The 26808-nt window shown below is 37.3% G+C and overlaps 1 protein-coding gene across 1 annotated transcript; it reads right to left on the bottom strand.

The window, feature by feature from the left end:
* Positions 1-2925: 2925 nt before the first annotated feature.
* On the bottom strand, positions 2926-26808 carry prlhr2a (prolactin releasing hormone receptor 2a). The gene is made up of 3 exons (XM_065247977.2): positions 26681-26808; positions 10409-10884; positions 2926-4870 (listed from the first exon to the last, which is right to left on the bottom strand). Exons 2-3 carry the CDS (start codon positions 10873-10875, stop codon positions 4228-4230), a joined length of 1110 nt encoding a protein of 369 aa, XP_065104049.1. The 5' UTR covers positions 10876-10884; positions 26681-26808; the 3' UTR covers positions 2926-4227.

Genomic DNA, 26808 nt, shown 5'->3' with positions numbered 1-26808 from the left:
GATTCATTGTTTTTAATATAGTACTATATTTGAAAAGTTAGGTTCCAAAATGCGATAAATGGCATTTAAAAAAAGAGTTACCGCCAAAATCCGCATTGTGTCAGGTCTGTATTAAAAAGTAAATTCTTAATTTTACGCAAAATCTGATATCCACCATGTTATTCTGTCATTTTTTCTCCCTTTTTTTTCCAATAAACCCTCTTAACCAATCACAGCTCACCATTCCATGCATTGTAAACAACAATGGTGACACGCTGAATACACGCCAAATCCTGATTTTCCTCATCTACTTTGTACCTCTTGATCAACAAACAAGCAAAAACAAAATAATATTTTGATGGCATTGACAAACCTGGGGCGATTTTCTGTGATGCGGAAGAAACGTAAAACCATTAAAAACTAATAATTTACGTGACAGGCACTCGGGAGACGAAAAAATGCCGGCTGTTGCTTGTTCTCACACGACAGCATCAAGCTTCTGTCATGCTAACACATTGACCCTAGGAGATCTTATAAAAACTTTCATTTTTTTTCTCAAAGTCAACAAAAATCGAGCAAGACCAAAACATTTTATAGCTGATCGCTGTCAAAAAAGTTTAGCAAAGACGTCCCAAGTATAACAGCAGCAATGACAGTGTTCTTAATATGACAAAGTAAGTGTTTTGATTTAGGGATGCACCGATACCACTTTTTTGGAATACGAGTACGAGTACGAGTACTTGCATTTCAGTACTTGCTGATACCGATACCGAGTACTTAATAAAAAAACATGATTTAAATTTACAGGTAACAGCTTAAGTCATGTAATTTAACAAAAAAAAACTAAGGACTAGTTTTCCAGTTTGTTGTAAACTCTGCCTCTTTGGACAACACAAGAGGCATTAACCCCTTACACGCCGCTCAAACATAGACATTTCTCAGACCGTGGTATCGATTCCAGGTATCGGGGGACTTTTAACGAGTACTTTAGAAAATGTGGTATCGAGGCCGATACCCGATACCAGTATCGGTGCATCCCTATTTTGATTAATGCCATTAATGTTTATTTTTTAATCAGTGTATACCACTAGTATACTAAATGAATATAACATGGCAAAGATGAATGCACTTTTATATACTGATTCAATAGATTTATAGCATTTTGAAAAAAAACTTGGATTTATTGCATTTTGTAGAAAATAAGTTTTTAGAATAAATCTTTGAAAATCAAATTATGGATTTGAATTTTTTATGTTATTATAACCTAAAGATGCTATGTGAAAATTTATAACAGAAAATATCGTTTTCATCTTGTCACTTTCTTGGTATAAAAACAAGTTTTTAATCGAAATTAGTCAAAATGGATTTATTGCATTTTGGAACTAAACTCTTCATTCATTCTACTATTTGGAAAAACTAACCAACCAGAAGAATCTTTGCTTTTCAAATAGCATGAACAATATAAAGCAGTGTTCTTCAACCCTGGTCCTTGAGCACCCCCTTCCAGAAAGTTTTAGATGTCTCCTTATTTAAAACACCTGAAACAACTCATCAGCCTCCTTCCAAAATGCCTCCCAAGCTAATGAGTTAAATCAGGTGTGTTAATTAAGGAGACATCTAAAACATTCTGGAAGGAGGTCCTCGAGGACCAGGGTTGAAAGAACAATGATTTAAAGTATTCATTCTCGAATCATTCTCATTCATTTGCAAAATAATGTATGGATTTCGCTAAACAATTTGCACAAACTACTGTACACAACATCATGGATGTCCTGCAAAAGCATGTAACTTCAAAATCCTTAGTTCATCTATTAAAGCAACACTATGTAGTTTTTTTTACCTTAAAATAATGTCTCTGAAATTATTTCAGTGATAGAAAAACTTTTAACTGGACAAATTGTACTGTTGCTGCAATCTGAGCAGCCTCCTAGCTGCTACAAACACACTCTGAAAGTGGCGGTGAAGGGCAGGAAAGCGTCTATAATTACGTCTATGGAATGTCCCCACAAAACATGGAAACCAGAATGTGTGTATGTGTTCACTATTCACTGGATGGGTTAAATACAGACGTCACATTCCAAGTATGGGTTCCCCTACATTGGCATATACATCACTTTCACTTTTCACTGTATGGTGTAAAAAATAATTAGAATCGCAACTCAACATTTTCTCCTGATGGACATCCTGATGTCCCAGGTTGTCAGGCAGATTTTCATCCAGATCACAACAGATATCGTTGCTCGCAAATAATCACTAATGTTTTATAAAACAATCGAACACTTTAAACATTCCTTTCCTTTCAGCTATTTATCAATTCAGTTCACATTTACAGTCTGCAAAAACAAAAAACATATTGTGACAAAGCGGTCAACCATTCTGCAATTAACTAATTTCTAAATGTTTTGAAGACTATTCAACAGAAACCAGCATAATATATTTTGATGAAAATTACATAAGCTATTGAAAATGTAACAAACAGCAGACAATTGTACATAATCATGTGAATGATTGTATCAAAGCATTTGCAATTTGTCCAAAAGAATGAGAATTTGCTTATATGTTGTGCACAACTGAGTTGATTATGAGCAGGTTGAACAAAGTGTTTGGAAAAATTTATTTCAGGGGCCTCATTTATAAAGAATTGATCGTAAAGTGGGTGTACGCAATAATCCACGGTAAAGTTATAAAAACTGTCTTTGACGTGGTTAGCGCCACGTCAGGGTCGAGCAGACAGACGCACTTTTGCTTGTCCGATTGCTGCAGGCTTTTGGAAATATTTTTGGAGATTTGAAGCTATTTAGCTGCGCACAATTTAAAGATCATTTGCAATTTGTATAGTTCACATCTTTATACGCGTGTTCGTTTTATGAATCGCACATACACACGCACTTTTGACCCTGAGATCAAATTTGGGACATTTTCTATGCAGCATTTTATAAATGAGGCCCCTGATCTGAGAAATGCTCAATAACGACGATTTTAAATTCATCTTTCAAAAATCACTCCAAACCGATCAGTTAAGCGCAATTATCCCAAACTTATTCCATAATTCAACCTGACACACAGTAGTAGTGGTGCTGTTAAATTAAGAGATTATAGTATATGAACGCCAGAATATAAAACATAACCTCCAGTCAACACATTGTTTATTATTTCAACATTCTAGCATTATGGATGTGACATTTGCAGTCAAAACTTAAAATACAAATTCTCAGTGAATGCACATATTGTCAATATATTTAATCTGATTATATTTTCCTAAACCCCTTATGATCAAACATCAGAAAAATATCCGTCTATACTCATGTTTTCTGTTTTAGATGAGAGATGCATGCATGCGCTATGGATGTGACAAAAAAGGACACGTTTTTGAGAGACAACATACTTTTGTGAATTAAAATGCATAAACCAGAAGCAATAATACACCATAAGAAATGGAAAAGTGATGGCATCTCACGAGTTCGCATTAACATGTAATCAATAGGGAATGAGATAAAGCTTATTTGGCATGCTGTCCGAGCTCTGAATTTTAGCCCGAACCCAGAGTACTCCCCCCTGGGATAGATGTACTAGCTGAGAGTGAGGTGATGGGGTGGAGGAAGGATGCTCCAAAAACTGTTACGGGACAGAGGTGAACGATGGCTATTTATAGACACCTGATTGGTTGGATTACATGACCATGCGTCTGTAGTTAAATAAACTTAATTTAAAATTTACCATTTTGAAAATAAAAATTAAAACTTTAAAAGAGAGCTTGCATGGATATTTGAACCACCAAATATTGACATATGGTTTAAAATTTTACATTTCATGATAAGGTTTACATTTGCATGGAATTGTCCATTTTATATACATTACAGTCATACATCTCAAAATAGACTTTTGTCTGCTTCTTTCTCACACTTCATTCGAACCATCTCGTAGATGTCTGACAGAAAGTTATCTTCTGAAACTGTGTAATGACATCCAAAACAAACATCTATGGTCAGTTTCCATTCAAAACAGCACTGCCTCCATAATCCATATAGAGATCAGAGACATAATGGTCAACCTTTAGGCATAATCCAACCACATTTTCTGTATATTACTAGCGCGGATACATGCTACAGTAGATGTAGCGTTTCTTTGTTACCATCTGCAACATTATGTATGTGAAGGATGAGCAGGACTAAAGGTAACAGATCGAGTGATCTGGTTGCCTCTGCATTCACCATAGCCTTTGAAATAACTCATCTTGACTTTTTGCTGTCAGAGAACCACGCTAGCAGTGGCACAATTGTTGGCCGGTATCCCAATGCCAATTCGTCGATGGCAGGTAAACATCTTCCGCAGCTCCGCCCTGAACCGATCGTGCAGCCACGCGTACAAAAAAGGATTACAGCAAGAGGAACTCATTCCACACCAGTGACATAACAGTTGAATCAACAAAAAATAACGCTTGTCGATCAGGTCAATATCGATATCCCGAAGAACGTTGAAAACGCTTATCGGCAGCCAGCAGATGGCGAACGCGGCGACCACCAACGACACCAGGCGAAACGTCTTTCGCTTACGGGCCCGCTGGGCTTCGGCTTGGCTCTGGGTACGATGACCTGGCACCACGCAGTTGCGAAGTTTCACAGAAATGCACAGATAAGAAATGCAGAGGGCGGAGAGGGGAAGAACGTAAGTGATAAAGAGCGTGCTGTACGCGTATGCCAGTCGCTCTTTCTCCTGACCCATCCAGAACTCCTCGCAGATGGTGAAGCCTTCATCTTTGAACTCAACGTGGTAGGTGTGGGCCACGGCCGGAGCAACCAGACCACACGACAGAATCCAGATCCCAGACAGAAGATAGGTGCAGGCCAGAACTGAGATGCGCTTCTTAAGAGGATGAACTGTAGCGTAGTATCTAGGATTTGAAAGACAGGTTACATCAGTTTACTCAGACTACAAATCTAAGTACGTTTATCCTTTAATGCCGTATTTTGGTTTGGCCTTTGATCATCTATAATTGTTCATTATAGATATGTATGACATTTATCATCCACTTCAGACATTTGGAGAACTTGAGAAACAACCAGTCGGCAAATGCATTGACAAAGGATGGCATTGCTATTCGCATGGGGCTGCATGACCTGTTTTCTTTATTTCAGGTGCATTTGATAAATGAATAAAACATGCTGTAATCTCTACCATCTCCAAATGGACAGATCTATAAACGCTATTTGTCTTTTTTTATATAAGTTGAACCCTGTTGGAAGCCTTGAGATGTTCTGCATGAAAAGATGCAGTTTTATGCGTTATACATGCTGTCACATGCTTGCTCTTCAATAGACACGTTTTCTCTCCTGCTCTCCAAGTAATATTACAGACTTTTAAAGACAGCATTCATGAACCAGCAGCGCATGTATACTGTACAGGTGACGGTCAATGCTTTACAGAAAGCCTTCACCATCTGAATTCAGGTAAAAGGTTTCCTAATGAACCCGTTACACTGCAAGCCACAAATTTTTCTTTTTATTAGTCTAACATGTAATACCATCATTCATCGGGATGTGAGTTTGAAGGTTACCGGCTCTATACAGGCAAAAAGTTAGTAAGAAAAGATGCATTAGGCACCTAAGATTGACCTTTTCATGACATTAGAGGAAAATTGCTCCTACATTTTTTTTCACATCTGGGAGCATTTTACAGCTATGTTGTGTGTAAGGCGAAGGGTTAATGACAAAACAAGCTTTACAAAAATGTATTTAAAAAAATATATTTTTAAAATTAATCTAATGCATATTTTGATTCATAATGTGTTTTGAAAAGTTGTATTTATTAAGCATTTAAATGCATTTTTTTCACTGAATTTTTTAATGCCCCACCCCAAAATATCAGCCATTTCTTTTAATGTGCACCTATATTGCTCTTTTACAAGCAAGTCTGCTCAAATTGCTATACCATGGGCTAAAATTTTATTTTATAAATTCCTAGCTGGATGTCACTAAGGAGCCATTTCCAAATTGCCAAAAATCAACAAAGACTAGAAGCATAAGATTTAAGATGTTACTGGTATAAATCTGTCATAAAGAAAACAATATTTTAAACTTTAATCTAATTTTTGATATAAGCTCATGCAATAAAATGTGCATTTACATTCTAACTTAATTTACTTTTATTCATGGCTGTTGGAACCATTATATGTGGGTAGGACAAGACCCACACACTTTTTAAGACCAATGATATTGGTCCAAGTCACATTTTCTCAAATTTAGCGTATATGTCTGTTCACTTGTCAGAGCGCTGTCAGTCAAATCCATTCCACTTGAGGAATGACCTAATTCACGAATTTACACTTCCAAATAAGTTGGATAGATAAATTGGTAAACATATTTGGCGTGCTGTCCTGGGAGAGGGCTCTGAGGTTGGTAAATGGCCCAAATGCAGAGTACCCCCCCCCACCGGTTTAGGAAGTAACCTGTTGAGTGAGAGGAGACAAGGTGGTGGAGGAATTCTGAAGATTTGTGGAGAATCCTTAGGTGAGTTTGACTCTGTTTAAATATGGGCTTGCCTTCGCCCTGATTGGGTAGATATGTTGATTACTGATCGTAGTCAGCTGGTGATACTAGAGTATTTAATTACTGATGGTAGACAGCTGGTAACAATTGATTAGTTTATTTTGACATGTTTCTCCCGAACTACATTAATAAAACATAATTACATTAAACATTCCACGTTTCAGCTGCAGCCATATAAATAACTCCATTTCGTGTTTTTACTATTTTCGCCTGCTGCATGACCGCGACGCAACAAGGTAAAGAAAGCTTTTAGGCTATAAAAGCAATTGTTTAATTAAAAGGCACTAGAATACAGGAAAATGGCATCTCCTCCAGTAAATGTTTTGGACCTACCCACATTTTTTTGACTCCAACACCCATGCGTTTTAACAAAAATGTTATTTTCAAATAAATAATTTAATAATATAATTTTATAGTTTTGTATTCCACAGGAATGTTACATGTTCCAGAAGACACAGGGATGTGTAAAGGATGACAGAATTTTAATTTCTGTTTAAACTTTTCTTTATAAAGGGTACCCCCCGACTATAAACTATGGTGGCCAACAGGAGTCACTGCACTGCAACGAAAGAAAACATGCAATTAGAAAAAAACACCAGCAATTCAAGAAAACATCTTCATCAGTTTGACAACACATGCACTGCAGATACTCACAACACAAACAAATACAGAAATGCGTTGCAAATTCTCACAACACATATAAATACAGAAACGCACTGCAAGCAGTAAACGACAATGGAAGTGTTTCTGGGGGATTGCAAAAAGTGATGCACCGGATATGTTTCGCCATTTCTTAATCCGAAGGCTGCATATGTCATCAAGCCTGATTTATTTAAGTTACCTGAGCATTACATTTGCAATTCATAAGCATATTACAACATTTTACGATTAACTAAGAATAATAATCAACTTTATAATTGTTAATATTCTGAAACAAGACTGTCTTGATGACGTATGCAGCCTACAAATCCAACCTCCAGAGCATGCATCCTTTGGCTTGAGAACGGCCTCTGTTAAAGGAATTGTCTACTTATTTTCAATATTAAAATATGTTATTACCTTAACTAAGAACTGTTGAATCATCCCTCTATCATCTGTGTGTGTGCACGTAAGCGCTGGAGCGCGCTGCGACGCTTCGATAGCATTTAGCTTAGCCCCATTCATTCAATGGTACCATTTAGAGATAAAGTTAGAAGTGACCAAACACATCAACGTTTTTCCTATTTAAGACGAGTAGTTATACGAGCAAGTTTGGTGGTACAAAATAAAACATAGCGCTTTTCTAAGCGGATTTAAAAGAGTAACTATATTTTATGGCGTAATAGCACTTTTGGGAGTACTTCGACTCGGCGCAGTAACACCCTCCCTCTCCCATTATGAGGGTGAGAAGGGGAGCGGACTTTTCAGGCGAGTCGAAGTACTCCCAAAAGTGCTATTACGCCATAAAATATAGTTACTCTTTTAAATCCGCTTAGGAAAGCGCTACGTTTTATTTTGTACCACCAAACTTGCTCGTATAACTACTCGTCTTAAATAGGAAAAACGTTGATGTGTTTGGTCACTTCTAACTTTATCTCTAAATGGTACCATTGAATGAATGGGGCTAAGCTAAATGCTATCGTAGCGTCGCAGCGCGCTCCAGCGCTTACGTGCACACACACAGATGATAGAGGGATGATTCAACAGTTCTTAGTTAAGGTAATAACATATTTTAATATTGAAAATGAGTAGACTATTCCTTTAACTTATCATTCTTCCGTGGAGCCTTATGTATAAATAAAATTTAAGTTTTAGCTTTACGCAAACTCCACGGACAAACGATAAGTGAACTGAAAATGGCGGTTTCTCAAATGGAAGGCTGTCTCTTCCGGAGGTCGAATATGTGTAGTAGACTTGCTTTTCCCTTCAAAGAATACAAGCCAAGGACAACAGATCGGGATCTCTTCTCTTTTATTTATTAATTATTTTGCAAAATATGAAATAAACAACCCTGATGCACACCAGCCTCTCCCACACATCAATATTAGTAGCGAGAGAGCATTACACAGGTCGAGCCTCAGCAGAGTCTCATAGCGTTCTGACGCAAAAGTTCTGCGTAATATCATTGCACCTCCTGCAGCCATGTTACTGCAGCAAAGTTAAAAGTGGTACCGCCAGACTCTGAGATCAGCTGAATGGATTACAAAACAGTAAAACTCAAATGTTTAACTGAGCTGAAAAATGAGCATATTTCCCTTTAAGTTATTTAATTTTGTGTATGTCAATTGTTTCAATAAAAACATAACATTCGCAAGCCATAAGCAGATTACAATAATTTACGGAGTCAACTTCCAATGTCTTTGGTTCGAGAAATATGCCATATACAGGAAAGGACGCATACGTGTAGCCTTCACGCTCTGAAATTACCCACAATCCTATGTGCGCAGAGCTGCCCTGCTGAAAAATCCAGCATCAAACCAGCATGGACCAGCATGGGATTATGCTGGTCTATGCTGGTTTAGCTGGTGCTAATGCTGGTTTGGCGGTGGTTTAGCTGGTGCTAATGCTGGTGCTGATCCTGGTTTGGTACTGGTTTAGCTGGTGTTCACTAGCAAACCAGCACCAAAACACAACATATGCTGATCTTGCTGGTATGCTGGTTTTTTCAGCAGTGTGACAGCGCACCTTTTCACTGACGTAATGACGCAATCACTTGCACTTGCTAGCCTGTTCCATTTTACGTGTTCTCTGAATGCTAAAGAGGAGCCTAGCCTCTGAAGGAAGTGACTTGTAAGGACTAGTCCTGCCAAGGAAGTATCCTTGACATTGAAAAACAGCTACTGTTTAATACATATGCAGCCTACAAATGAGACCGCAAGAGGGCACTATTTTGATTAAGAAATGGTCAACATATCCCTGTTTGTGATCCACCTAAACACTTCCGTTGTCATTTCTTCTGCTTGCAGCGCGTGTCTGTATTCATGCGTGTTGTGAGAATTTGCAGCGCGTTTTGGTATTTGTTTGTGCCACGAGTTTCTGCAGCGCATGTGTTTTCAAAAAAATTTCTTAATTTCCGGGTGTTTTTTCTTTGTTTTTTATTTTGCTGCAGTACATTGACTCCCATCGGCCACTGTAATAAGCACATGTATGCCGTAATAGATTAACAGTGGGATTGGCTATGTAACTGTAGAATTTAAAACAGTACAAATGTCATAGTTTTAATAAACTTAAAAAAATCACTCTGAGGCCGCCATTTTGTTTACATCACAATCCATGACTTTAAAGGGTTGCAATCAAAACTTGTTGTATTAAGACTACAGTGAGGTAAACATGGTTAACAAGTCTTCAATCAGTAGACTGTAAAATGATGTGAAACAGAAGATGAGAGGTATAAATGCATACCGACTGTAGAAAGTGACATAAATGATAAACAATCCAGAAACATTCAAATGAAAGATGATCTAAATAAAGACGATCTGAGAGGTAAAAAGGGGGGAGTGGGGAGTAAAACATTCTCACATGCAATAGTATTTACTATAGTAAACTGTAGTAAAATTTGGGACAACCATTACACTTTATCAAACCAGAATGCACTACACACAAAACATAATGAAGGCCTCTATAGGTTCAAATGAGACTTATGTTGGGATTATGTTGAGATTTTTTGAAGTAGTGACCATATTTAATGTGTTTCTGTTAATGGATTTTATTATTAGAAAGCAAATATACTAGTCAACATTTAAAGCCTTTATATCTTTAATATTGACTGAGTATCAAATTTTTGATGCTACTAATCTCATAAGATTATGAAACTTTCACACACAGGGTCACATATTATTTTTACAGGACACATAGCTTTTCAATGTCTTGATCCAGTTACAAAATACACACAATGCATAACTCACCTGTCCACCCCGATTGCTGTTAGTGTGAATACGGAAACATACACCGTCACCGGTTGAATGAGGAACACCAGGTAGCACATGAATCTTCCAAACACCCATCCTCGAGGATTAAAAGCATACGCCAGCGTAAATGGCACGCAGGTGGCACACATCAGCATGTCAGAAAAAGCCAGGTTACCGATGAAGAAGTTGGTGACGTTGTGCATCTTTTTGGTATGGCAGATGACGTATAGTAACAGGTAGTTACCGAACACTCCAACCAGGAGCACGAGAGCATAGCAGGGAATGATGAGGGGTTTAAAGGACTGAAGAAGCTCCACTCCGACAAACTGCGGATTGCGCTTCGTTGTGTTCTTCGACTGTAACACTACTTCAAAGATTTGGCCCATGCTGGAATTTTCCATAGTTGCATTATCCATGCAACAAGAGGAAATGGGAGAACTCAACGATTCACCGCTGCTATCCATCTTTCCTACCTAGAACATAAAGGGTGGGTGGACTAGTGTTAGGACTTCTTAACTCTCTTAGTGTTAGATAAAGTGTGACTTAATTCTGTCATATGGAATCAATATTAATAACATAGAAATATTACATCAAAGCGATGTTATCTTGGACTGTTGCCTCGTCTTATATGCTTCCAGATAAGATCTCTCTTCCTGCAACACGTTATAGACTAGGCAGAACGATCATATCTACTACTAAAGACAGCTTTATCAGCAATCTTACAGACCTGTCTCAAATGCATCATGTATGAAACAGCAATGAAGTATTGATGCTGTAACTTTTATCCAGTACATTAAAACGGTTGCTCCCATTAGGTTAAATAGGATTAAGGAAAAAAGACAGCACCATGGTATGATCATCACACCTCAGCCCTTACAAAGGTAGCTAGAAAAATGGAGCGTAGATGGAGGACTACAAACCCATATGGCGTGATGCATGGAAAGAAGTGTTCACCATTACGGAGAGGCACAAAAAACACCAGATCTACTTATCTCAGCAAACTTATCAAAGAAAATCATAATAATCCTTGACTGCATTTTAATTCAGTTGCAAAACTGACAAGAAACAAAGCATCAACAGAAACAGCTACTAAAATGCAGCACGATAGCAATGATTTTATGATCAAGCTAATTAGAGAAACAATCAGCCACCATTATATCCAATAGTACACCAAACTACAGATTGCCATACAAACAATTTGAGCTCTTAAAAGTAATAAATCATCCAAATCGTCATTGTATAGATTCAATTTTTTGCTTGTTTTATGCACACATTCACTTAAATTTGATATTTTTGATCTAGACTTATTTTCCTAGATCATTTTGCTCATCAAGAAAATGCATCTTGATTTAAGAATTTTTAGATATCTGTGCTAAAACAAGACAAAAATATTAAGTAAGAAGTTATTATGCTGCATTTCAGAGACCATCCAAACCAGTGGGACTTATCCTACCTCCAACTAGGAAAAGTGCACTGGAATGCCTGTCGAAGTGGAACCTTCTACCGGCAAACTCGGGGGAGTTCAACCTACCCCTGGCCTCGCAAAATTAAGTCGGAGGATAATGGTGGCGCCCATGTAGTCTCGCGTCGTGAGATGAAAAGCTATAAACTATAAACTGTACTTCTCTGGTTGTTGGGTTATTTTAGACACTGTGATTTCAACACATTTTGTTTTTTATATTATGGCGTGAAATTATATCGTTATTATCTGTTAGCATGAAGCTTAGCGTGGCGGTCGTCCAAGTTTTCTGTTTATATTCCACATCAAATGCCTGGAACGCTTTGAAGTAAGAGCTAGTACACATCACGAAGGATAAGTCCCACGTCCCACTGGTTTGAATGGGCTATGGAACGCAGAATTAGGCCCCTCATTACAAAGGGCTAATTTTAGACCAATTTAAAATCTCAATTTTTTTTAATATTGGACACATATAGTCAATTACACACATTTTTTGTGCAAAACAGTATGTATAAAAAATTTAGATCAAGGGAACCATTTATAAAGCATGTGTACGCCTAAAAACTAACTTAATGGGAGAATGGGCTTGTAAGGTGGGATCTGAGGATGAATCATGAATGCACACTTGCAGGTGATCTGTGATTTATAAAGGGAACATGGCTTTGTTTTATAAATGGGGTATGCCATTTTTGGCTTTTTGGGCGTACGTAGATTTTTAGTAAGTATCCTACGCAGATGAGAACTGGCCCTCCATGCTAAGCCTGGTTTTCTCACAGGTTTATTTCTGTCTCCCCAAAGGATTTTTTCCCATCTTGTCCGGTGTCGCTCTGTTGGCTTGCTGAATGCTTAAGTTAGGACTTTCTTTAGTACCTTACTAAGAAAAAGTTTGAAATTGGAGTATTACATATTGCATTATTCTATTAACAAAATGTAATACCTGCATGTACTCCACCCTAGACTATGTTCATAATATAGTTTAGAATTGAGTACTATATTACATTATTTGAATAACTCCATGTAACTTCAAATACTCCATCCTAAACTATATTTTGAAACTGCCATGCTTTAGTTGTTCTTTGCTTTCTGATTTTTTTCTATTTCATGTAAAGCTGCCTGGGAACAATAAGTGCTATATAAATAAAATATGTTTTAGGAACAGAAATATTTTGGTTACTTTAAAATCAATGTGACATATGTTTTGGAAAGGGTTAGGGTGCAGTGATGATGAACCTGCTAAATTGAATTTTCAACAATAAATAGCAGAATAGACATGTCAAATTAAAGCATGCACTATACTCCTAAAAGCAAAAATTTTGGGATCAGAAATACATGAAGTTTCTCTAAAAATACACTTTTTGGCTTTGATAACCCAAACTGTGGGTAAAGCAATTTTCTTGTTAAGCTTTCTCTTGGCTGACAAGACTAGACATCAGCTTATTTCACCTCATTCATCCATTTGCTTTTCTTGCACACTGCTCCTTTTCAATAGAAGACATTCGGTCTGCTTTTGTTCTCTTCTCGCACCCCTTCTCACTAGGGTGGCCATTCGTGCCAGTTCCGCCGGACACGTCCCGAACATGTTTTCGGGTTCGTTCTCCGGAAGTCGCGTTGCTCGACCGCATACGTCATCGATGTTCTCACATTTCAGTTAAAAATACATTAGAAAATTAATATTTATTTATTTTAAGACATACAATCATTGTAGTTTCATTCTTACCTTGAAATGTAACGGTTGCTTTTCTGGAATTAAACCCGAAATATTAAACCTTGATGACGTATGCGCTCGACTAACGCGACTTCCGGGGAACGAACCCGAAAACATGTTCGGGACGTGTCCGGCGGAACTGGCACGAATGGCCACCCTACTTCTCACTAAAGTCCCTGACTGTTGCCCATTTCTATTGCTTCATTGTCTGACCAAACCTCGCTCCATTAACATTTTAAAATGAAATTTAGGGTAATGCTGCACAATTAAATCAACTTAATGGAGATAAATGTCTGGTTTGATTGCAGCTTGATCTCTAAATCCTTAACAATATTAATTAACCTTCAAAATCTGTTTGGCTCTTAGTGAGCCTGGATCTCAACATCATCAAGTCAGTCTGGTATACACAAATAGACAAAAGAAAATGTAAGGGGCGTTAAAGAACTGTTGCAAATTACACTTCTAAAAATAAAGGTGCTACATGAACCATTTTTGGCTGAATGGTTCCATAAAGCACCTTTAAAAGCGGGGTGCATGATTTTTGAAAAACACTTTGGAAAAGGGAGTCGGGCCGAGTACCAAAACACACTTGAGGCCAATCAGCAGTAAGGGGTGTGTCTAGCAGTAAGGGGTGTGTCTAACCGACATTGTTGCCTGGGTTGCGTATGTGTGGGGCGGGTCTATCAAAAGAAGGTCCAGATTCTATTGGGGTAGAGGCGTGTTTGTTTAGGTGATTTCAAATGTCAACATTGGCTTTCAGAGATCATGCACCCCGCCTTTAAAATCCAAAAATCTTTCTGTTTCACAGAATGTTGTTTGTAGTGGAACAATGTTTGTACAGACTATAAAATGTAAGAACATAATAATTATTTGGGGGACCAAAAATTCTTCTTCTTTGTCATCTTTTGTAGCACCTTAATTTTTAAAGTAAGTGTACTTTGATCTACTAAAACAATGGTACGGGTTGCTTTACAATAAGTATATGACCATCTGATGATCTATGGTTAGTTTGTCACACAACCAAAAAAGCCTTGCTGAATTTGCGAATCAGTAACAGATGGGTTGAAATGTCCGTGATGAGGAGGTGAGCCATCTGAGCGCTTCCTGTAGGCGTGTTTGTGAAGTGTCAAACTCTGCCAAATGTGCGATTAACAGCATCTAGGCGCTAGATCTTCATTAAAGTTAGACTTGCTCATATAATAAACTTTTAAAAATAAGCTCAACCAGAATTTATATTCCACAAAACTTTGTTCACTAAATAAATGTGACTCAAGACCAAAAAAACAGTCATACGGGTCATTTTTTTATAAATAAGCTTTCCATTTATGTATGGTATTGTTACAATATTTGTCCAAGATACAACTATTTGAAAATCTTGAATCTGAGGGTGCAAAAATACCCTAAATACTGAGAAAATCTCCTTGTCAAACTGTCAAACCTCTACTGTATAATCCCTTCTTTAGAGTTCAGACTTGCTTCCAGTATCACTACAAACTATTCGGTAGGACCTAGTAGTTTTCTTTTCCTTCAATACATGTGCTGTCAATTTACACAGCAGTAATGAGAACTCTTAAAGAGAGATGTGAAAGCCGGCCTGATGTTTGTGCTCTCTGAGGCAGGGATGCTGCAATCACACATCGGCCGTTCCATGCGGTTGAAATGCAAATTAGCCTCATTCACGGTAGCGACCCATAATTTAGTGAGTAAATGGCTGAAAGATTAAGGATAAATGCTTTTGGTCTTTCCTTTAACAAGCTGGAAAACATAGATTGTCTTTTCTCTTTCTTCTCTTTAACGTCTAATTGTCTATCAGTGAATTTCAAACACAAAAAAGAGAGTCTGACTCACTTCTGGTTTAGTGTTGATCTTGTCAATGAGGGCTTTTGTGGAACGTATCATCACATTTGACACATGTATTGAATTTGAGAAGAAGCTCACAAGTAAACAGGAAGCGTCGCATTTTAAAAAGTTGACGTGTGTAATTTCTCACAAAAATCTCTCAATCATTGGTTGAGCTGAGATTGCTCTGTTGGTCGGGTCAAAATATTTAGGTAGCACCAAAATCTGCAGTATTTACACTGTCTGAAAAAATAGTGGTCAAAAAAATGGTCCCTACTGTAGCTGTCATTGGGGCAGAACACTTTCGAAAAGTACACATTTGCACCTAAAGAGTTCATATTAATACATAAGAGGAATTTGCATTAACATGTAATCAACAGCCAGAACCCTGAGTACTCCCCCTCTTTAACTGGGATAGATTTACCAGATGTAAGTGAGGCGATGGTAAGGAGGGAGGCTGTGGGACAGAGGTGAGGGATATAGAGACATCTTTGTGCTGATTGTTGGATTACATGACCATGCTCCTCCCGAACTTAGTTGATTCACTAGTTCGCGTGCCCATTCAGGTCTTAAAGATTAATGGTAAAATGAACTTGGCTTGCTATCCTTGAAGGAAGCTCTGTACCTGAGATCTGCACCTTCAGAGAGCGAACCTGAGGCTGGGGCTCGAGCCCCAAGTTCAACCCCCTGCAACAGAACTGCAAAGAGGAAGAAAGAGAGAGTGAAGGAGGAGGAGGAGGAGGGATGCCGGAAAAAATTGCAGCTGGACGCGGAGGCCTGAAGGCTGCCTTAAATATGCCCATGATGATGATGATGATTGACAGGCCTGAATGTTTAGGCTCCTCCCAAACCTACGTTTAGAACTAAATATAAACTTCATATTCATAGGTGCATTTTAGTACCTCAAATTGTAAATTTTTGTCACTGATAATATAATGCCAGTAAAATAACAAGTATGCAAGTATAGATGGTTTTAGCAGTAACAACATAAGCAAACGACTTTTGTGGAACAAATAAGGTGATCTAATATTCTGTCATGATACACAGTAGACAACTTGGTGAACATTTCTGGCTTAATTTTACTAAACAACAACCTCTTTCTCCAGCAAGCTTCACCCCATTACCAGCAACCCCGTACTCCACAGTTAATAGTCAATCACAATCTCCTGGGCACATAGGGGTGGTTTCCCAGACAGGGATTAGTTTAAACCAGGACTAGGCCTTAGTTTAATTAGGAAATGTAACTAGTTTTTACAAACATGCCTTACTAAAAACATAAATGATGTGCCTTTTCATGCAAAACAAAGGGCACTAATGTATTTGAAGACATGTCAGTGCAAGTTGTTTTGAGTTTTGACAGCACTAAGGTTTATTTTAGTCTAGGACTAGTCCAATCCCTGTCCGGGAACCAAACCACCCCATAGGGTTTAGGAAAAAACGTAGTTTTGGACTTGTAGCTAGGTCAGTTATTTTCAAACTTTTTAAAGAGCGACCCTTAAAGATTACTCGACACACCTCTCTCAGTGTTTGTGATTAGGACTGATTCATAAGTTCTTATTAATATCAAATATTTATAAAAATTTATTTTGGCAGAAGTGATTAATTATTTTAATAACATTTTCCTTAAATCATCCTGGGGACTGCTGTCTATGTTAATCAAAAACCAAACAGTGTATCTGTATCTTGAAGTTGTATTTATTTGTCACATTTTCATTTTGTTTCTCTGTTCTTATTTTATCACCGTCTGTTTACCGAATTATTTACACGATAAATACAATAACGCACATGCGTCCGATGAAATCATCTATACACCCTTTCTAAGAACACAACCATTATTTTTTATGAATATTAAGACATTAAAATTGGAATGAAAGAAAAAAAATATATTCGAAATATATAAAACATAAATAAATATTATAAAATGTATACTAGTCATTGGTTAAGCTAATACTCGTTGGTTAGTATAATTCCCGGCTTCACAGCGTTTATTGCTTTGATATAAATGAGTATTCATATCACGTTCATAATAGCTAGTGTAAAACACCTCAGATCCAAACACTGGGTGTTATAGTTATGTTTCAGATTATTTTTGTGTAATGCTCTTTTCGTTGCCCCTGTTTTTGAACAAAGTCAACATCCCAGCTCGTTTACTTTAATTTTCTCTCCTCACGTCGGAGTTGTGGGTTGTATCTTTGAAACCAATTCCAGTCGGATTTATTCTTCCACTGTGTGTATTTTCAGAAAAACACGAAATTACAGCTTTAGTAATGCTTTCTCTTTCCCTGTCACTGTCTGTTCTGTATGTCCACGCACAAGCATGTGTGGATCCTGAGCTGCACGTGCCACTCTTCCGAGACAAAAATAACAGAGGCAATCGCGATTGGCTAAAATGTTAATGGCATTCATTTTGCAAACAAACACATGTGAACACTATGGCCTCTCCAAAAATCACAGAGGTCATGTTTATTATTAGTGCATTAAGTCGATAAAGTATTTATCACCACAAGCCTAATGGCACCCATCTGCATACTTAAAAATCTTTTTTTTTTTGCATACTGAGCTTTCAGACATACTATTCATTACGCATACAAATTTTCTCCCACTACTGTCGAGTTTAGTTTATAAGATTCAAAGTTGGCTACAATAAGCTGTGTAATGTTACACTGTTACAGCTTACCCTACACATATCAGTATTGTATTGTGACAACATGCCCTACTATTGGGTGGCATACGGAGCACAAAAAAGTAATTAATTAATGGAAATGTTTCAACTTAAAGGTGCTGTATATGCCTACAGAGAAATAGGCTTACAGAGTTAAAAGGCCTCCCACATAACCTTTAAAAAAGGTAAATGACAGCTAAAGATTTGTGTGTTTAAAATGAGTTACAGCAGACTGTGTGTTTTCTTATACCACACTAGCTTGTAGTGTCCCATCCCTGTGTGCGCTCCTAATACCCTCAGCAGGTGAACACATAGACTAATGGAACTATTGAGATGTACTTAAAAGCACATGTTAAAGCCAAGAGTTCAGCTACACAAACAAAACAAGTGCTCCTGTGGTTTACCATATAACACTTTGACAGATGGAGATGGGGAGATGTAACTGAAATCTATAAATGAAACACACCATGAATGTGAAACAAAAAATAAATGTAGACAAATTTGTTAAGGGTTAAAACATATTTCTATATTGTTATTTTTTATAATTTGAGGATTGTGTGTGCTTCCACTTTGACTTGGTTTACTGTTAAATATCTTACAAAATAATATTTGTTAATTAATATTTACACTGCAAATGCAAGATGTCAGAAGAATGAGCTGCCAACAACACAATACAGATATAGTTTACTACAAAAATAAATCAATATTTGTTATAATATTAAAATTACTGTTAGATAATTTGCTGTAAGCAATGGTTAGTTATTATGTAGAGCAGTGGTTTTCAATCTTGTCCTAGGGGACCCACTGTCCTGCACGTTTTGCATGTCTCCCTTATCTAACACACCTGATTCAGATCATCAGCTCATTAAGGGAGAGATCCATGAACAGAACTGGGTGTGTCAGTTAAGGGAGACATACAAAATATGCAGAGCTGTGGGTCCCCTAGGACAAGATTGAAAACCACTGATGTAGAGTAATTGGACTATGATAGTTGCAGTATAGTTAAACAGTCTATTTATTTGTTGAATGTCTTTAACTTGCCCTACTGAGGTGCTGCAAATTCTTGGATTCGGTCTGCTTTGACTATTTAAAGAGAAAACGACACGTAACAAAAAAGTCAGAGATCTTCACACTTGTCCTAGCCAGGAACCACAACATCCATTTTAAAGTTAAATTGTAAACATTTTATTCTAAAAATAAAGAGGAAACAATGACTTCAAAAGGCAATAACAATAACTAGCTACAGGGAGGACCAAATGATTTATCCTTACCAAATGAAAATGCAAACAAACAAACAACAAAATACTTCCCTCACTTCCTATCTAACCAAAAACATGAGAAATGGGTTACAACCAGGGGGTAACCTTCCGATCTCTCTGGGGCTGTTTACACTTGGTATTAAGATGTGTTCTCGTCGATCGGATCACAAGTGGACGAGAGAGACACATTACATTTACATTGCTAATCACCTGTAAAGCCTTAAGTGGCCTAGCACCTTCGTATCTTAGAGAATTACTATCAGAATACAATCCATCACATACACTGCGGTCACAAAATTCTTGTCACTTAATTATCCCTAGAGTATCAAAAGTCTCTAAAGGTGGTTTGGCCTTTTCTTACTTAGACCCTATAAGCTCTGGAAAGAGTTACCAAAATTTTTTCGAGAATCAGACACAGTAGATCAATTTAAGTCTAAACTAAAGACATTTCTCTTTGACAAAGCATTCACATAATTTGTCTGGGTAATATACTTATTAAATGTACTTATCCCGCAATAGTTAGTTTGTCTAGAACAAAGCACTCACATAACTCATCTGGGTAATATACTTATGCCGCAATAGTTAGCCTGTCTGGAACCGAGCTGACTTAAACCACTATAACGTATGACACTTGCATTACATGTGAACGGCCCCTACGCTTATAGGATTCTATTTCTCTGTTTGCTCTAAAATATTCATGTACAAAGCACTGTGCAGCATGTTTACTTACAACACAAGCAGCGGATTGCAACATAATATTAGTTTGCATCCATTTAAACTCATCATTACTCCTGCTTGCGTTTAAATGACAGATCACCCCCTCACAGCATTCAGGACAGAAGCGGTCGAAAGTGGACAAAAGAGACAGATTTAAATACCAGGTAAAAATATCTTAAAGCTGTGTATAGATTTGACTACATCACGTCTACAATATACCTCATAAACAACTCCTTTAAACTTATAAATGAAGAATGTCTGACTTAATCTACACAGCTTTAAGATATTTTTACCTGGTATTTAAATCTGTCTCTTTTGTCCACTTTCGACCGCTTCTGTCCTGAATGCTGTGAGGGGGTGATCTGTCATTTAAACGCAAGCAGGAGTAATGATGAGTTTAAATGGATGCAAACTAATATTATGTTGCAATCCGCTGCTTGTGTTGTAAGTAAACATGCTGCACAGTGCTTTGTACATGAATATTTTAGAGCAAACAGAGAAATAGAATCCTATAAGCGTAGGGGCCGTTCACATGTAATGCAAGTGTCATACGTTATAGTGGTTTAAGTCAGCTCGGTTCCAGACAGGCTAACTATTGCGGCATAAGTATATTACCCAGATGAGTTATGTGAGTGCTTTGTTCTAGACAAACTAACTATTGCGGGATAAGTACATTTAATAAGTATATTACCCAGACAAATTATGTGAATGCTTTGTCAAAGAGAAATGTCTTTAGTTTAGACTTAAATTGATCTACTGTGTCTGATTCTCGAAAAAATTTTGGTAACTCTTTCCAGAGCTTATAGGGTCTAAGTAAGAAAAGGCCAAACCACCTTTAGAGACTTTTGATACTCTAGGGATAATTAAGTGACAAGAATTTTGTGACCGCAGTGTATGTGATGGATTGTATTCTGATAGTAATTCTCTAAGATACGAAGGTGCTAGGCCACTTAAGGCTTTACAGGTGATTAGCAATATTTTAAAATGTATGCAATATTTAGCTGGTAACCACTGTAAAGATGCCAAATTGGGCTTATGTGGTCATACTTCTTAGATCGAGTAAGCACTCTTGCAGTGGCACTTTGATGATATGCCTATCGAAAGATAAATTGCCGTGGAACATCACACCTAGGTTCTTGACTGTGGAAGCTGACACAACAGTGCAGTAGTCTATGGGCAATTTGTAATCAGACATATTTTGTTTGGAGCTATTTGGTTCAATAATAAGTACCTCTGTCTTATTGAAGTTTAGCATAAGGACATTATTTTCAATCCAGTTACCAATATTGCGAATACATACCGCAATATACTTAGAAAACTGGTGGGTTTCACTAGTTTGTGAGGAGATGTAAAGCTGGGTATCTCTGCATAGCAGTGAAAACTTATGTTATGTTTCCTGATAATGTCTCCTAGTGGTAACATATATAATGAAAACAGGAGATGACCTAGAACTGATCCCTGCGGTATGCCATATTTTAATAATGTTTTTACAGCCTGGTACAAAAAGTGATTTTGGTCTATAGCTAATTTTGCACTTCATAATTGAATTGGTAACAATTTTTTACAAAAAAACGTCATAGATTTGACTACATCACGTCTACAATATACCTCATAAACAACTCCTTTAAACTTATAAATGAAGAATGTCTGACTTAATCTACACAGCTTTAAGATATTTTTACACGCTAAACAGTAAATATACAAGCTTTAGAAGCAGCTTTTTCCAGAAGTCAATGTGTTACTGTAAAACTGTAAAACTTAAGACACTAATCCACATTGCTGAATCCTAAACAAGCAATTACATTCATCCTATGCTCGCCTGTGTGTTTGAGGGAGAAAGAGAGGAGACTTGATAAATGGCCAAATGGCTGATCAGATGATCACTGTTTTCCAGAGTGTATGTGCCTGCATGCAAGCGAGCGAGAAAGAGACTGAGACAAAGACAGAAAGACTTATGACTGTCTTCCAGATAAAGCAGGATCAAATAACTTATTTCAAGATGCCTTGCAAACACATTTTGTCAGGTCCTAACAATACACTATTCAACCTAGGGCTTATAATAAATAAACAAAACGAAAATACTGCCAGCTGACTCACTGTTAATGTTGATTAATGCTGGTTAATAGGGGTGTGATGAGACACTTAACCCACAACACGAGACAAGACGTGAGATGGGTTCACAAGAATGAGACAAGACTAAGAAATTCTCAATGATAAAATATATCACAAAATTTTGAAATGTTTTAACTAATCTATGGCTGTCACTATAAATTATTTTGGTGATTGATGAAGATCACCAAATGTGATATTTTTGCTAATGAAATTTGACCTACAGTGTGTGAGCAATAGCATTCAAAATTACATACATCATAATGATGATGAGGCAAATAAATTGTTTAACTAAATTATCAATACCAACTAAACACTTGATGACTGGGATTAGAATAGTCCTAGACTAAAATAAATGTAAGAGCTGTCCAAACTGAAAACAACTTGCACTGACATATCTTAAAATGCATCAGTGCCCTTTGTTTTGCCTCCAAATGCACACAAGTAATGTTTTTAGTAAGGCATTTTTGTTAAAGGAAAACACCGCCATTTTTTTATATTTTACTGTTTTCTTACCTCAGCTTAGGCAAATTAATACATACTATCTTTATTCAATGTATCTTTGTACAGTGCATTGTGAATGTGTTAGCATTTAGCCTAGCCCCATTCATTCCTTAGGATCCAAACAGGGATGAATTTAGAAGGCACCAAACACTTCCATGTTTTCCCTATTTAAAGACTGTAACATGAGTAGTTACACGAGTAAGTATGATGGCACAAAATAAAAGCGTGCAGTAACATCATCACTCCTGACTACCCCCCCTTCCATCAATATTACTGTGCCCGAGGTAGAAGTGCTGCAAACTAAGTGCACTTCTGTACAATATATTTCTCTTTTTTTTTTAAATGCCATGTTTTTTGTGCCACCATACTTACTCGTGTAACTACATGGAAGTGTTTGGTGGTTTCTAAATTCATCCCTGTTTGGATCCTAAGGAATGAATGGGGCTAGGCTAAATGCTAACACATTCACGGCGCGCTGTACAAAGATTAAGTGCATGCATTGAAAAAGATAGGTATGTATTAATTCATCTAAGTTGAAGTAAGAACATAGTAAAATATTTAAAAACGGTGGTGTCTTCCTTTAAAACTAGTTATATTACCGAATAAAACTAAGGTCTAGTCTAGGCTTAAGCTAATCCCTGTTCGGGAAATCACCCCATGCTTAATAATGTAATATAAACCAATATTATGTAACAAATGCCTGCAGAGGGTACTAACCGCCTGGTAATTATTATTTTAATTTCATTTTACATCGAGATCACCCAGAATTACTTTCAGCCAAACAACGTTTGTAATCTTGTAATCTTTCAATGTAATCTTTCATCTTTAGTCACTTCTTTGCAATAGAAATTATAGAACTACTGTAATTCTTAAACAAGAACATGCAGACATTCAACTGCTGAGACGCGTAACATGTTAATGATTAATAGAAATGAGAACATTACCCGTGCTCAGAAATGTAAAAAGCCAAACTGACATAGGCTTCGTCCGAAAACTTAGGCAGCTGACTTGTTGCCTCGCTGCCTCACGAGGCAATGACTACGGAGGCATGAAGTCTCTCATAGCCAAGAGTGCAATTTTTTTATTGCGGTGTAGTTTGTCTGAGTTTTATTAAAGGGACAGTAAGTAAGATTTACCCCCATCTAGTGGTGAAATTGTATTTTGCATTCAAACGAACAGTGCTCTCTAGCGCCTCGCTTTTCCAAATGCGTGTTGCAACTACGGTAGCCGTTCTGTACTCACTCAGCCTACTGCAGGTCCACTCATTTACACTAGCGTTGCATGCTCAAATGGACTTTAAAGATGTGATTGGGTCAGCCAAATGTCAAATAAAAAGAACCAATGGGTAAATGGTTAGATGTCTGATGGGCCGGTCTGTCTGGAAAAAATCTTACAGCAACTTCTTTATAAATAAGCATTACACCACCACAAAGACCCCTGCGCAACTAATGAATTAAGCAAAAAAAAAAAAGGAATTGGTTGCGATGTACGAACGGTCGGTCAGGTAATAAATAAATGAACACATCATTGGACGTAACAGACTATTGTGCCACATCTCGGCTACATAAAATAGTTAAACTTCCTAAACTTTCCTTAAGGCTCCTGCAGTCTCTTGCATCCTGCACACTAATATGTTTTTTACCACAAAGACACATCCTGTGTGAACACCCCCTAAGAAACAAGTTCAAATACAATATGTGTTCAAATTAGGCTCAAGAGACCATGTGTGTCCCACAGAATAGATGCATTGCATTTCTGATCAAAATGATAGCTGACTGCTAGGAAAATTGCATGAGACGTGTGAATGGAAATAATACGGTCTGTCATTGTCCAGATATGGCCAAGCACCTGGAAACCACAACGTGTGTTTTCAACCAAATAGAAGATGACATTCCCCTTCATAACTGCGACCGCTGAGCTCTCAAGTGAAAATTGGTTGTATCCATCTGGACGTCAGATTGTATTTTATAAAGAACTGATAACATTTCATGTCACTCACAAGTCTTTGTGAACATTATCTTTACAACATCAATGTCACAATGCAGTGTGACCAACTGGGATCTAAACAGTCAAAAGCTTCATCACCTGTTCTCACCTTCATCACCTTACCCATTTACCAGTTTTTTCATCATTTTATGCAGTATTATTTCATGTTATTTCATGAATAAAGCGGTCAGATTTTTGTATAGTGATGCAAAACGGTATGTTTACCATAGTGTAGCAACATTTTGGTGGACAACTTGAATCGCAGCACTCTTGCCCATGTAATATTTCATTTTATCCTCATGTTGCTTATTTTTATCTACTTTATACCTACTTTGGTTGCCCAGGTGTTTTTTTATGTCCATTTCTAAACAATATATTTTAGGAAATTGACCCTGCAACATCTAACAGATGGGTGCATGTTTGCTTTTAGTTTAAGTGCTGGTGCCTAAAATGCACAAGATATATCAAATCATCTTTTGAGTGAAAATGCAGACAAAAAGCTGTTTTTGTTAAATTACACAAACCAGACAAAATTGCATTGCCCACATCAACACAGCACAGACATTCAATGTACTGGACAATATGCATTAGCTTTTAGACCCAGACATTGCTATTTTTAAAAAGTAAAGTGCTTCAGAATAAACATATCATGGTTTATACAAATGCAGACACTTGCAAATAAAACACGGGTCATGGTTTGCCAATAATCAAATGGATGACAGCATGCAATGAATTCTCCACTCAGAACATTTCCTTTGGTTTTCCCTTCAAATGCATACAACATTGATCAATTGGTCTAACAAAAAAAAACCTTCTCAAAGCCTTTGACATCTTTTGTCTTTCTGGGCACATCCATACAGAGAAACCGTTTCTATTTAACAGCTCTTGTTTGCTTTGAATTACAGCCACAGACTTCAGTTGAAAAACAAGAATTAGTTTGTTTACTCCGGCAGTTTGGTAAATCAAAGAGTAGGATCCCATGGCATCTGTCTGCTGGGATGTCAAAATATGTATCCCATCTGTCACTGAGGCACTACCCTTTAAAAAGGTCCTAATATGCACCATTAGGTACAGATATAACCCCACATTTAGTATATTTGGCAAAGCTGCACTTTTTAAAAGAGTACAGCCCCCAGTGACAACTGGGGTACATCTTAGACATAGATAAAGACTGTAACTGCTTCAAATGCATGCAGATATTTAGAAATGAACCAGAACTAAAACAATGATCTCTCAATGTCTTATTAGAAGAGGTCAGAAAATCAGCTTTCTTTATAATCAAGGCACCGATATCTAGAAGACACTGAAGCAGCAATAATGAATTTCCTCACAATCCAGCTGCTGGTTTTCTGGCAATGTGATTAAACTTCACTTCAAGCAAGCTGCTCACAAAAGCATGCAGTGAAATTCACAGTGAATGCAGGTCGGGAATCAGCAATCTGTAGCCTACCTTGCCAGGTGTGCAGACTTTTTATCATTCAGACTCACATTCCCAAAAACTTCAGTTGTGAAGGAATTGAATCATGAGAACATTGAGACCGTGCAGGTGTTTTAGCGATCTCTCTCGCGCGCGCGTAACGTTCCCTCTGCCTCGCGCACACACATACGCGCAAACGTCTTTCTGTTTCACCAGAAATATTTTATCTCAACAAGCAGGGATTTATAAATATACGTGTAACGATAAGTTTACCTTATGTTGTAGCCTATTTTCCGAATAGACAGCAGAATGAGTGAACGAAACTACACGTGAATAAAACTGAACACCATAAACTTACATTTTATATATGCAAAGTTTCTATTAAACTCCTGACAGTCCTCATTATGATGCGATTAAATTGTAGTACTCTTTTGAAATATCTGTCAAATAATGTTATACTATGTACACGTACAGCACACAACTTTTCATATTTAATGTTGACGTCATGTAAATGCCTTTTAAATGTCCATTCTTTGGGTTATTATAATACTTCTCTTACACTTAGGTTCTCCTGACAATGTACGAAATACTAAATTAGATAAGACGTCTCACCGTTTGTAACAGGAGTGTGGTTTAGTTGTTTTCTGTCGTTGACGTGCAGTTGTTCAATCAGTGCCCTCGCGCTCGTCCGTTTATCATCAGAGGCGCCACCGGACCACAGTGAGAGCATCGGAGTTGTG

The sequence above is a fragment of the Paramisgurnus dabryanus genome, chromosome 11 (genome assembly GCF_030506205.2).
Source record: "Paramisgurnus dabryanus chromosome 11, PD_genome_1.1, whole genome shotgun sequence".
Taxonomy (NCBI): domain Eukaryota; kingdom Metazoa; phylum Chordata; class Actinopteri; order Cypriniformes; family Cobitidae; genus Paramisgurnus; species Paramisgurnus dabryanus.
The sequence above is the reverse complement of the archived record's forward strand: the minus strand, read 5'-3'. Positions and strand labels throughout refer to the sequence as shown.